At 44.5% G+C, this 13,784-nt stretch overlaps 1 protein-coding gene across 3 annotated transcripts; it reads left to right on the forward strand.

Moving 5' to 3' along the window:
- Positions 1-81: 81 nt before the first annotated feature.
- Positions 82-6,149, forward strand: nup35 (nucleoporin 35). 3 transcript variants are annotated; one of them, XM_042067663.1, is made up of 9 exons: positions 82-235; positions 801-971; positions 1,069-1,196; positions 1,288-1,342; positions 1,433-1,574; positions 1,928-1,997; positions 2,782-2,910; positions 3,840-3,998; positions 5,069-6,149. In XM_042067663.1, exons 1-9 carry the CDS (start codon positions 223-225, stop codon positions 5,144-5,146), a joined length of 945 nt encoding a protein of 314 aa, XP_041923597.1. In that variant the 5' UTR covers positions 82-222; the 3' UTR covers positions 5,147-6,149. The 3 variants fall into 3 exon arrangements, with proteins under 3 accessions (XP_041923597.1, XP_041923614.1, XP_041923605.1); XM_042067680.1 differs by having other exon boundaries at positions 1,520-1,574; XM_042067671.1 differs by having other exon boundaries at positions 100-235; positions 804-971.
- Positions 6,150-13,784: the final 7,635 nt, after the last annotated feature.

Below are 13,784 nucleotides of genomic sequence, written 5' to 3' on the forward strand. Positions count from 1 at the left end.
TGTATGCTTTCTGTTTTCAACGATTTTATTATGCAGATTTCACGTTACGTGCCCAGTTGCGTTTGGTTCGCTGCGTAACGTGTGTAGGCCGCACCCCCGTGATTTTTTCAGCACGCGCAATTTCCGCCATTATTTGAAAATTTTGCACCAGTGAAGAAGACAGAGCAGGTCCCACGTTAGTTCCCGGGGATTTTAGATTGTCACTCGTCTTTGTCTCAAGCTATGGAATTTCAAGGTTGGTAGATTGCTAATCAGTTTGAAAGAAAAGTGTTTTGGTGCCAAGATCGCTAGTTGACAGTGGTGACAAGCTAACTAGATAGCTAACTAGCTAGCAAGCAGCTAGCAGAACCACCAAGTTTCAGATGGAGTTATCTAGCTAGCCTCATAGCCGGTACAATATTAACCTAACCACGTCCAGAAAAGACGAATAGAACGATTGTTGATTCAATTACAGAAACCTTGAACATGATTAAAACAAATCGGTCCGAGGCCTATAAGTAAACGTTAGCGCAATGTTGAAATACTCTCTAACGTTAACTTACCTCAGTTAGCCCGAAGTCATTGCTTCTAGGTTCTAGCTAGTTCTAGGTTAACTGCCTAACGTTATGTGAACGTAAACGCCTTGCTAGCAAGCTAAAAGCTAACTACAAGTGTTGGACTGTCTATGTGTCAGCTGAATTTCCACTTAGTCATATACATTTAGATCATGAACAAGAGAATGAACGTTTAGCGATATCTGGCCAGTATATGAAATGTCGTTTATTGGTAGGCGACTAATTTGATGCCATTTTTTACTGAAGTAGGCACAGAACCAATGACGCTTGGCTCACCCACTTCCCCCAAGCCCGGAACAGGCGCCCAGTTTTTACCCGGGTTTCTGATGGGAGACCTGCCAGCACCTGTCACACCCCAGCCTCGCACTTTTGGGGTCAGCGGTGTTGGAACCGAGACGAGATCGCCTCTTATGGCAGGTATGGAAAATATGCTCCTGATATCAGTCATGTAACGTTAGGCCTACTATTACTAACGAGCAGTGTGTTGATTGATTTGAACTCCTCTGTACAATAGGAGGCTCTCCACCTCAGCCTGTGGTCCCTACTCCCAAAGACAAGAGTGGGGCACCTCCAGTCAGAAGTATATATGACGACCTAGCCAGCCCAGGGGTTGGCATGTCCCCTCTCAGTGCACGGAGACAAGTGAGTACATCTTTACAACAATTCTGATTTCAAACAGAATCTGAAAAAGTTGTGCCTGAAAACTGCTCATACCTTTTGTTGTCTTCCACAGCCATTTTCTGTCTTGCAGTCTCCTTTGCCAAGTTTTCCAGGAACCCCAGGAACAGGTGAGCCTCTTAGCATCGTTGTATTAGCAGATTGTTTCTTTGCTACCCTGTCTTGTAGACCTAACCCCTACGTATGTGTGTCTTTTATAGTCTCTAGTGTGTTTAGTCCCGCCAGTTTAAGCCAACAGAGGAAGTCCGTACTTTCTCCAGCACAGATTGACCCCTTTTTCACTCAAGGTGATGCACTTTCGTCTGAGGACCAGCTTGATGACACATGGGTCACTGTATTTGGGTAAGTGTTTTGGCGGCATGGCTTTTCAGTATGGTATACAGTAAGTTTCATAGACCATGTGAGTAGGATATGCTTGTTATGTGAGGTTTATGAAACGGCTTGAAAGAGGTGTGTAGAATCATCCTGTTAGTTTTTCATGTCCTCATGGACATATTCCCAGTTAGGAGCATTCCCACGCTTGTCAATCCAGTATTGCTCTCAAGACCACAATAGCAAATAGGTTTTGGCTTTATACAGTGCACAGTACACTGTTGTTTGATCTTCATCTGTGTGGTGTGTATAGGTTTTACTTTGGAGTTGTTATGAAGTGTCCGGTAATGCATTTCTACATGATTTTCTTCCTTTTTACACAGGTTTCCTCCTGCTTCTGCCTCCTACATTCTTTTACAGTTTGCTCAGTATGGGAACGTTCTGAAACATGTGGTGAGAACCCTGGTCTATTTGTTAATGCATAATCCCTGTTAATGTATTGTATATATTACAGAATATATATATGTATATATGTGTGTGTGTGTGTGTGTGTGTGTGTGTGTGTGTGTGTGTGTGTGTGTATGTGTATATATATATATATATATATATATATATATATATATAATCACACACACACACATATATATATATATATATATATATATATATATATATATATATATATATATATATATATATATATATATATATATATATATATATATACACATACACACACACACACACACACAGATGCTTTTGTCCAAAGCGAAATACAAAACAATATAATACTTAAATTTAACAGGGAACAATTTAAGATGTTGGTCAGACTATATTAAGGAGACTAGCAATAATAAACAAACAATGCCAATTCAGTCAATAGCCTAATGAAATAACACACACTATATTTATATATATTATATAATATATTCTGCCATGTGAGTGGGAGAGAGGGATGCGGTGGGATTCGGGAAACGAGCCAGACTCGAGTATATTTCTATATTATGTACTGTTCTGTACTGTACACATGGATAACTGTAGAAATAGATAAATAAATAGTTTTAAAACAAAACTGGGGAAATGACTTGTTTTATTTTCACTGAAGGATATCCACATTTAAATGTTTTGACAGATGATTTCCCAGAGTCTTAGGCTGAGCTTTATTTCATTTGATTTGACAACCAAAATCAGTGCCAACTGCTCATTTTACCAGATGTCTGTGTGTCTTCAATTACAGATGTCCAACACCGGCAACTGGATGCACATTCAGTATCAGTCCAAACTCCAAGCAAGGAAAGCACTCAGTAAAGATGGAAGGATTTTTGGCGAGGCCATTATGATTGGTGTAAAGCCTTGTATTGATAAGGTGGGCCACTTTTAATCAGACATGTTGTGGTTGTTCCTGTGTCTTGATGGTGATTTTGATACCACAGATGAATAGAGACCCAGTCAGATCAATAGTATGAAAAATCAGGAACAGTTTATTTACAATGATGCGCATCAAGGGAGAGACAGCATGACTTCACCTAAAGATCTATCAGCTGCTCTAACTAGACAAGGAAATAGTTACGGTTTAAGTATACTTCCAGGCTGACGGGAGATGGTGTTGGTCATCCCATCTCACGTGGACTACACCGAATCTGATTAGTGGAACCTGGCAATCCGGAGCAGATAGCTACTGACGCAGCCATGCAGAACAGTGAAACACTGCAAAGTCATAATATTCCCGCTTATCTCTAAGTACAGTCACACACAGATATACACAGGGACAGTACATATAATCATACAGTCATTACATAGACTCATACTTTTAGTGTCAAAGTGACCCACTAATGAGAAATGCAGAACATTAAACCACATATTGGAATAATGGACATACTGTATTCCACTTTCTCTCAGTCTATATGCATATCTCTGTATGTTTTCATATCTTTTTACTTTAAGCAGCCTTACAATAACTAGTATCAGTATGTTAGTATGGTTGTTGGTACTGGTATTTTGATATTCTGTCAAAGTTATTGAATGAGTTTCAAGGGTTGTATAAGCACTGCAAAGTAGTTTTCTTGTTCATGCTGTCACTTGGGTAAAACTCTCAGATAATAAAAACCAGTTTCATACAGTTCATAAACAGTATAAAAGTGCTCGTCACTGCATGACCAATATTGAACTGCGTGACTCCTATTGATTCATGCGTCATAGTCAGCACCTTGGGTTACAAGCATTTGCATGTTTGTTTGTTCCCCTCCTTCTCACATATTGAGCGTGTGTGTATGTGTTTTGTTGCTCCCTGTGCAGAATGTGATGGAAGGTTCTGCTGAGCGGGGCAGCTCCTCGGCCTCTGTGTTTAGCACCCCGGCGAAGGCCAACGGCACCCCCAGCCATCCCGTCTCCACCCCCCGCTCCGCTATGAGGCCCCTCAGCGCTGCCTACAAGGCCTCCAGCAGCGATTACCAGGTACAACACAGCCTTGGAATGGAGCTCGAACACATAAGTGGAGTGGAGCATGGAGCTTGGGACTAGTTTGTGTGTGTGGGGAGTAGGGATCGACTGATATGTTTTTTTCAGGGCCGATATCAATTATTACCAAAACAGGAGGCCGATAACCGATATGTAAAACCGATATGTCAGTTGTCAAAAAGGAGGGTAGAGGGCCTAAGGGGTAACGTCCGCCAAGGTGTCCCGTTATTCACAATTAATGGACGAGGCGGAGGCAAAGAACTCTCGATGCGCACACCCGAGTTTGTAACTAGTAGGCTAAACGGCATACTAACGATGAACTAACGTGCATCAATCGGGAATTCGCTAAATGAAGGAAGTGGGAGCCTTACTTATTGATCCGGATCAAAGAGACAATAGCTTACAAAGTGGTGTTTTTGTAACTTCACTGTAGATGATTGTGATTCATTGCAACTTCAGCAATGTAAGATACCTTCCTTAGGCTACCTTCGAAAAATAGCTCCGTACAGCTTAAGCCCAGTCAGTCTGCCTCAGTGAGAATCCTAAACTTTCAATGTGTTCAGTCAAAGTCCTGATTGGCTGCATTCGTGCTAACTAACAAATCAGACTGTGTAGTGGGCGGGACAAATGCTCTTGACCACAGATTAGCAAATGCAGGGAGTGAGAGATGCTTTACAGACAAAGTAGCACGTTTCATTCTTTATCCATTTCAATATCGGCTTATCGGTGGGAAAAATGACCGATACCGATTATTATAAAAATGCTAAATATCGGCCCTAATAATCGGCCCGGCCGATAATTGGTCGACCCCTAGTGGGGAGGGGTGTGTGTGGTGCAACACACAAATGAAATGAGTGCAGATTGTATTCTGCAGTAAGCAACTCTTCTATTGGCTCTGCATCTATTGACTTTGAAGGTATTGCCCCTAATTGATTCAGCAAAGCACAATGACCGTCAAAGATTCACCTCACACTGGAAGCTTGTGTTGAATGCATTCACTGTACTTTGCTGATATGTATGAACTACCCTCTCAAGACCTGTCTCATAAATGTATGTTCTATCTATAGGTTGTTGCGGACCGACAGACCCCAAGAAAAGACGATACTTTTGTGTCCAAAGCCATGGAGTACATGTTCGGCTGGTGAGCGTCTGCCTTTCTGTGTAACGTTAGGACTTGACCACCGCCGCCACTACTACTAGCTACTAGCCTTCAGTGGCCCAACTAAGGGCTTGGGACTGGGCACCTGGACAATGAGAACACAATACGTGGGGTGAAAGCAAAAGCACTTTATCAGGTGAATGACTTTAAACAAGTCTCTAGGTATTTTTGGGTTCAGAATGCTCTTGGAGGAAACACCGTCTACGGGGGGTTGGAGTGCTACAAAGCTCTCGATTATGTCTTGATAACCGTCACAAACACAAAAAGAGACTGCTGTGATGTCTTTAAAAAGATCTGTTGGCTTGAAGTTTGCAACACTGCAGGGCTGTCCTAAGTCTATTAGTTAATTATGCACTGGCAGTTCTCTGCGAATGATTCATTTCAGATTCTTGAATATGTAAGAGCCTACATTTCTTTGGCCTGAAGTAGTGCTTAACATTCAGTCTTTTCTAGCAAATAATCAGGGTGCTATGTTTTAACAGCGCACTAACTCGGTGATGAAATATTCCTACATGGCCATAGATGAGGTTGAAATGTCAGTCTGCTGTGATTGACGTTTTAAGTGGCTGTAATGGTATTGGTTTTGAGTCCTTTGACCAGAGACATTGGACAGCTTTCTGAAAGACTGTCCTTCTTGAGATCCAAGCCTTACATTGAAAACAAGTTTGAAAGGAGCTTTCATTTATTGTGTGGGGTTGTTTTAGGTTGTAGGGTTTGATACAGACATTTTTTATACAAATATAGCAAAAGACAAAATCAGTTTTTAAAAGGGTGTGTGCTGGCCAAAAAAAACTCCAACAATATTGTACAGAGAGAAAATGTGAATTCCTTCCCTTCACTGTTTGAGTGATGTCTTGATTGAAAGAAAGGCAGTTATCAGTGTGTTCATGACCCTTCACCCCATTCAAATACTGTGCTTTTTTTGTTGTGTGTTTTTTTTTTTTTTTTTTTTTTAAACTTACCCCTTTCTTGTCATAACAATAAATAAACAGGATTGTTTTCTCTGATAACTTCACGCGCCTCTGTCGTCCTCGGTCTGTGCACCACTTGAAATCTCCAGTTATTAGTTTGTTTTGTGCGTGAAGGCTGTTCATTGTGCAGGTTGCCACAATTGATTGGCTGTGACAGAAAGAGTGATGAGGTTGTAGGTGTGAAGGGGTGCTACTGCAGCTGCAGGAGGAGAGTGAGTCAGGGGCTGAATGCCGAGCTGATTAGACTGCCAGGTGGCGGTTAAGTGCAGACTGGAAGTGCTAAAGTCTTCACTTAAAATGCTCAATTAAAGATCCACTAACGAGCCCGCTGATTGCTGTGTGTGTGTGTGTGTGTCTTTCTGTCTGTCTATCTGAAGACAAAGCTTAGCCATGCTAAAAGGCAAGTCTTTTTCCATGGTGATTTCCTATAATGATCCTTAATTACACACAGGATAACTGGCTGGTCTGACTTGATTTCTGATGTGTTGGCTACTGGGTTTAGAGAGACCTCCACTCTAGCTGAGCTTCAGTCAGTCGCAATCCTGAGCCGAGTTGCTTTATGTTGACCATCACAGTGGAGTCATTACACGAGAGGCTTACTCACTGTCTCAGCAGTGTGTTTCACTGAGTCCTGGATTTGGAGATGACTTGTGTTGAGCCTGACTTTAACCTCTTAAGATTGAAAGATTTGTAGTGTAGGAAAGTGTTTCTCACCTGTACTGCCTGCAGATGTGTCTCATCTAGAGTGCATACAACCCAAATCCCAGAGTCCGTGAAATTAATGAGTGCCTTGGATTTCTGCAATTATATGGGGAATTATACAATTATACTTGCTGGTATTAGCTCCAGATTGAGGACACAAAGGTTGAACACTTCTCTACATTAAAATTCTGAGCATCTGGCATCTAAATAAACACCAAATCGGAGAACAAAACAACAGCAGTAGTAGCCAGCTATACAGCACAGTGGGCCAGATGTCAGTAGCATAAGTAAAGTGTTCTCACAAACCTCCATAGGTGCGAGGAAAGCACCGGGGTGACAAACACGAAGAGGTGCTACTACTCCCACTTCAGTACTAAGGTGCTCTCTCTCTCTCTCTCTCTCCCTCCCCAATATGCTATGCTACATTAGGGTCCGTTGTTTTCCACCCCTGTGCTGCTCGCTGCTTTTGAAGGTCAGGCAGGTAAGTCTGCAGGCGTCAGTGGAAGCGAAGAGAGAAAAAAAAAATCCCCGAGACGGACGTCGGGGATAGGAGCCAGCCTTGCCTTGCCCCCCCCCCCGCTCCCTGGCACAAGGTGACATGGATCCGTGCTCCGGAGGTGAAGTTGGCCTCACCTCTGGCTCCACTGAGGCTGATGCGAAGTGCCAGCGTGCTGTCTGGCCGATGAGGCTCAGGGATGCAGGGTGCCCCCAGGGTCGGCCCAGACATAATCCATCCTGATCAACTGGGCCTCTCCTCAGGCGTGATAGACCTGTAACCTTGGAGGAGACGAGGAGAAAAAACAACAACTCTTTTTTTTTTTTTGTTCTCTCCGTGTGTGTGTGTGTGTGTTTTTGTTCCCCAGCTCCCGCTAGCCCTTGGTGTGAATGCCAAGGCAGATGAGAAGTTGTGTTGGGTTTTAGGTGTAACCTGCTGACGGGTGATTCAGCCCTTTCTTTTTCAGATAGATGCACCTGATTATAGCCACATAGGTGGACACAGATGAAGGTGATTTTATCTTGATGCTAGCTAGATGTTAACCATACGGGAGCATGTGCATTGCCAGTAAGACACTTTGACTAGATTTCTGTTTATTATTACACTGGACACAATGAATCATTTCTATCATATCAGTGGATAATATAGCCTTGGTTGTCTGTCTATCAGCATGTTTATTGCATTTTTATTATTGTGCAGTAACATAATAGAGAACCACAGGGCCCTCCAATGAAGATGATAGAATTGGCTGACATGCTGGAAGTACAAGGCCATACTGGTAAGTCTTCCATATCACACAAAAGCGGAGACTGCTACTTTGGCAGGCCCGATCCACAAGATGGCAGTGTTTACTTTATCTATTAGTGATATGCATTCCTCTGCCTCTCTCTCTGACAACACACACACACACACACACACACACACACACACATCTCCAGTTGCACTTAGAAAGGAGTTTGTAAGTATAGCTAAGTAAATCAGCATCTGGCTAAAATATGTATTCCCAGCTGTCCTACTTTTTCCGCTCACTTTTGCTAGTTGCTCATTTACTTTTCAAACAAGTAAACAAGGTGATGGAGGCGCATAGAGAGCAAGATCAAAAAAGCACCTGAACAACTGTGGAGATGCTACCTTCTGTTTTGTTGGATGCTGTGCTAATTCTCCTGGGAAAATATAGCAAAATATGAGTGAATGGGGGGGGGGGGGGGGGGGTAAACATTTATACTGCAAATGGTTTGTGTGTAAGCACATATTCCTCTGCAGTCAGAAATGGTGTTGAAGCACAGGCCCACAGAAATGAATTATGATGAATCTCCTTGATCAGCACACTTGCAATTTTGTGGAGAGTCAAGTTTATTTCAGAAGGAACACCTTTTTCCTTAACTGTCGTACTTTCACTTTATGGAGCAACAGGAATTTTGTTCAGTGTGTTGCCTTTTTTCTCTGCTCAACAATTGTTTTTTTTTTTTTTTTTTTGGTTTTGGTTTTTAATCATAGTAAGTCTGTCAACTCTGTGTGGTGCGCTGAACGCACTGCTGAAGTCATCTCGTTAAATAATCGTATCTATTTACGCCCTCAAAAGTTGAGTGATTATTTAAAGTGCTGCTAGCTGTGATCCTCCCCAAACTCCCCCAAACGCATTTTAATTCCCTGAGATGCTCAGCCTAGTTACCCAATGCCGGCACATCACCAAGGAATAAAGGCACTTGGGCACGTTGAATCAACACTAAGCTTGATTGGCAACCTACGCTGACTGCACTTTGAGCTCAAAGAGATTCTAAGAGGTACTAATTAACCAGCCTGCCTCCATCTCTCTCTCTCTCTCTCTCTGGCTTAGGGGCCACACTCCGCGCCTAGTGCTGTCAGAGGCGAATCCACCTCCTTAACGGAATCACAAGTGTAAGGAGGAGGGGGAAAAGGAAAATTCTTCTCCGTTTTTCCTCATTTGAAAAAAAAAAAGCCTTTGTTGGCAGTACAGTTGAAGTGCTCTCTCTCGACATCTTTTTACGTAGCCTACTGTGAGACAAGGACGCGAGTGACCCACCGACGCCAGCTGAGCGGACAGTAATTGACTCGGACTCTTCAAAGAGCGCGGCCGTTTTGCTTTGAGATACACGGGGGCTAATTCAAAACAGCCAGGATGCAGGCCCTTGTTAGTGACTGTGTAATCTTGTATTAGAGGGAGGGATCAGGATGGAATTAAAGGAGAATGTGACCCGCGGAATAGGATTTACGCCATCCCTCCACATTACTGTCATTAATTTATAGATTGAATTAAATCAGGAAATGGCAGTTCCTGGAGGAAGAAGGAAAGATGAAGAGGAGGAGGGGGAGAGAGTCACCTGTTATTCGATCATGCGGTTCTGTGGCTGTGCAGAGCAGAGACCATGTCAATAGGTCTCTCGATGGAAATGCCACAGCAGCCCTGGCCTAGGTAATGAGTTCAAAAGTGAATTAAGGCCGGGCCTGGCCAGTACCAGAGGGTAGCGGGGATGGAGAGCGCTGCCATGGAATGAAATGATCCTTTATTTAGCACACAGTGGAAAAAAGAGAGTCGGGGGGCTCCAGAGGAAAATCAATAATAATCTCTCCTGATTACAATCATCAAGGTTTACTTCTCTTTTGAAATGATTCTCAGCAATTCCCTTAAGGGCACCAGCCTGTGTGAAGGATCAATAAAACAATGGTGCTGTGGTTTTGCTTAATGCATTCAGCCTGGGGTGTGTGTGTGTCAGCTTGGGTGCCATGCTGCACAGATCTCTATTCCCAGTGAATTAAGCGAGAGAAAAGGTTGGGATGGAGCTCTTGCCATCTCTTATTCATTCACTGGGGCTCGGCAGTGGCCTTGGGGGGAATGAGGTGCTGTGCGTTAGGCCTCGGCGCTCCAGGTGTCCAACGGCAAGCACATCTGGGAGGAAAGCAATGTGCCTCCATCTGGCTGCAGGGAAGGGGTGTGTGTGCAGAGGGTGACACACCTTTTCTGATGGGCAGGGGGGGATTGGGGGGGGGGGGGCAGGGGCAGCGGAGACGACATCCCATCGAAGGTGCGACAGCGTGAATCACAGCTCCAACAACCCCTGTGCCCCTGTCACCCCCAGTCACAGCGTGGTGACTGATGTAGAGTGACACCCCCTTACAAAAAAAAAATAGAATAACAGAAGAGGTGGAGGGGCCTCAAGAGTGTTTAGCCAAGTGCAAACAGAGGAGAACGGGGGGGGGGGTGGATATGCCAGACAAACAGCCACACACACACAAACAGACTGGGTGGGCTGCGGGCTGGAGGTCGGTGAACTGGAACGGGGGAGATTCTGCTCAGGTGTGTGCATCCAGTGATCTGATGGGAGCGGAATGCCAGCGGACTGTCACACAGCATCAGGGCCTGCGTCACCTGGGATTATGCGCCTGTGTTGACAGTGGCAGCCGGAGAGGGGGGGGGGGGGGGGGGGTGTATTGTTTTGGAGGACAGGGCATGCTTGTGTGCGGAGAGGCTAGTAGCTCGATAAACAAGACAGGAAATGAGATTATTTGTTCTTTTATTGCCGAAACAAAAAGGTTTTGTCGTTCAGGGGTTTGCGTTTCCTGAAAGCATAGTTCTGTGCAGCAACCATTGTGAGCTGATGGAGACTATCATTTTGAACACTTCTTCAAATCATCATCATCTTTGCAAGGACATTCTGTTGAAATGTGTGTCTGGGTAGTAGTGGGTATGAGCAGAATTGTTACATTATATCCCACGTTATAGCACTAGGTATATAGGCTATTATTAAAAATCCATGCCCATCTATGTTTTTGTCTCACATCTAGCAAATTGTCATGTTTTAAAGGAGATTAGACCATTGCCTTAGATGACATACGCCGTGCAATGCTACGGAGAATCTTCCATTTAGTAGGCAACACTTGTACCAAATGATCCTTCCAAAATGCCACCCCATCGAATCACTTGAGCCGATCGTTAGCAGTGTGTGGACAATATTCGTTCACTGCAGTCTGAATTCACTCAGTGCCTTTTCTGTGCGTGCGTGATTGTGTGTGTCTCTGTGTCTGTGTGTGTGGGTCTCATGATTATCCGCACATCCGTACCAATAATGAAGTACATCATGTGAGTCATGGGCATGGACATGGCTCTCCAGATGAAGAAGGATAATAAGAAGAAAAAGGTGGGGGTGCAAAATAAAAATAAGTACCAAACATGAGTCAGAGAGGCCTTATCCACTCTTAATGTCATGTCTCCAAATGTCAGGTCTCACCCCGCGAGTTCCTGCATTTATCGCCATCTCCGTTCACACATCCCCCCCCCCACATACACACACACACACACACACACACCACCACCACCTCTAGTTCCCTGTCACTAGACCAGACACGACTGAACTCTTGTTCATCTGTATTCGGCAGGAACGAATGAACAAGCAAGAGGAGTGGAGGAGAAGAAAAAAAAAAGGAATGAGAGCTGTTTCTCCTTGAATGATAATGTCCTCCTCCTTGTTCAGACCTGTGGCAATGAGAGGGACAATACACACTTCTGTCTCTGCCTCCCGAGACTTGCAGCAACAAGAGCAACAAAGCACACACACTTGTGTATATCCGTCCGCAAGCCTGAGGGATGAAATTTGTGGAAATGGAGAGTCGGAGCCCCACTGCTTGGACAAGCAGGCCCCACACTGCGCCAGCTTACATATACACAACCTACAAGCGACTAGAGGGAGAGCAAGAGAGATGAGCAGAGAAGAGGCAGACTTAAAAACCTTGCGTTCTGCTAGGGCATCACGGCACGTATTTGTATACCAAAGCGGTGTGTTTTGACAAGGAAGACTATACTCAAGCTGCGTTTCCAATGTATTTATACGCATGCACCATGTTAGTATGCATTTAGCGTTTCATCATGTGATGAAGCGTTTTTATCTCGGTAGTCTAGCTGCACCTCTTTGTATGTAAGCCACTGAAACACTGTAGGGAACCGAAATGGGTTCTTTCAGGGGTTTTTTGAATGCCATTTAAGGTTTGTGTGCATCATGCTGACGGCTGGCTCTGGTGGGGGATTTGGGGTTTTGTTGACAGCCTTGGGGTCGGCGTTCTTGCCTGAGGGGGATAATATCCAGGCCCTGGTGTCCCCGGTGCTGCTACGCCGTTACATGCGGCCGTCTGTTCCCCGGAACGCAAACAGCTGCGCCCTCTTACTGACCAGCTGCCTCCTATCCCTCTGCAACTGACGGAGAAGGTCACTGTGTCTCTCTCATGCACGCACACACACGATTACACACTAACCCACTCACATGCGCACACACACTGTTGTGTTATTTGTGGCTGTAGTCTGCTTACACAACAGCATCAACTCTCTTGCTCCCTGTGGCTGTGTGTAAAAGTAATTCTGAGAGTGAATGTAAAGGCATTGGGGTCAACAGCGCTGTATAAGTAAGGTGAGGAGAGGCGGTTGAGGCACAGCTGCGGTCACACTGTTAACTATTCACTGTACTTCTAAAGCCAGGGCATCCTGCTAGGTGCACAATTAGAGCAGGGGGCATGTGGGGCCTTCTCAAGATAAAAAGAAAATTATGTAATTTCCTGCATTTTCACATATATATTCATTGTTGGGGGGGGGGGGGGGGGGGGCACCGTTGCTTCCTTAATTGGAAAATAACAAAATGTTCACTCAAACTTAAACTAAGTTTCTTATTTTATTACTATAACTGTAGCTGGCACTACTAAACTATCCTGGGACATTAGGGATGTCCTTTCCTGTAGAGTGTGCTTGGAAAGAGGAGTTCCACTCCACAGTACTGGTGTGTGCTGACTGGTGAGTTTCCTGGGGTGATTTATGGAGGAGTGGAGAAATGACATTATCTCCTTCCTTGTTTGATCACCTGAATGACAAGTGGTAGCCACCCAGGGGAACTTGTTATCGTGGACCTCACCAAAAAGTGCGCACGCTGCCTGCCAGCGGCCTACCCGCTCTATCAGTCAGATGTTCAGTCATCCCTGCCTGGTCCAAGCCCTTCAACAGAGACAAGGGGGTCTCTAAGAAGAGAAGAGATGAGAGGAAAGGAAGGAGGAAGAGAAGGGGGGGAAAAAGGATTGATTAGAGGAAGAAGGGAGGAGAGGCAAGAACGCTCTCGTTGCGTGGTATCTGAACTCGCCTGGGCTTTGCTCCAAGTTCACAGGTCGATCGACTGAGCGGTAGAACTCTACACATGCTGGCATAAATAAACTCAGGCGATGAAATGAAATATTTCCTTATTATCTGCATGGGTATATATGCTCCTTCCCTACACATACTCACACACACACACCCATACACCTTCCCTACAGCACCTCATCTTCATCTTACATTCAATATCCTCCTGTTTATTATGTAAATGTTTAAACTAGATACACTTTCTGGCTGCACCTCCGGCATCCCCCTTGCTGTACCCCTCTTAGTTTTGCATGGCGGAGAGTATCATAGCAAACATTCCCCT

This window comes from Alosa sapidissima, chromosome 2 (genome assembly GCF_018492685.1).
Source record: "Alosa sapidissima isolate fAloSap1 chromosome 2, fAloSap1.pri, whole genome shotgun sequence".
Lineage (NCBI taxonomy): Eukaryota > Metazoa > Chordata > Actinopteri > Clupeiformes > Clupeidae > Alosa > Alosa sapidissima.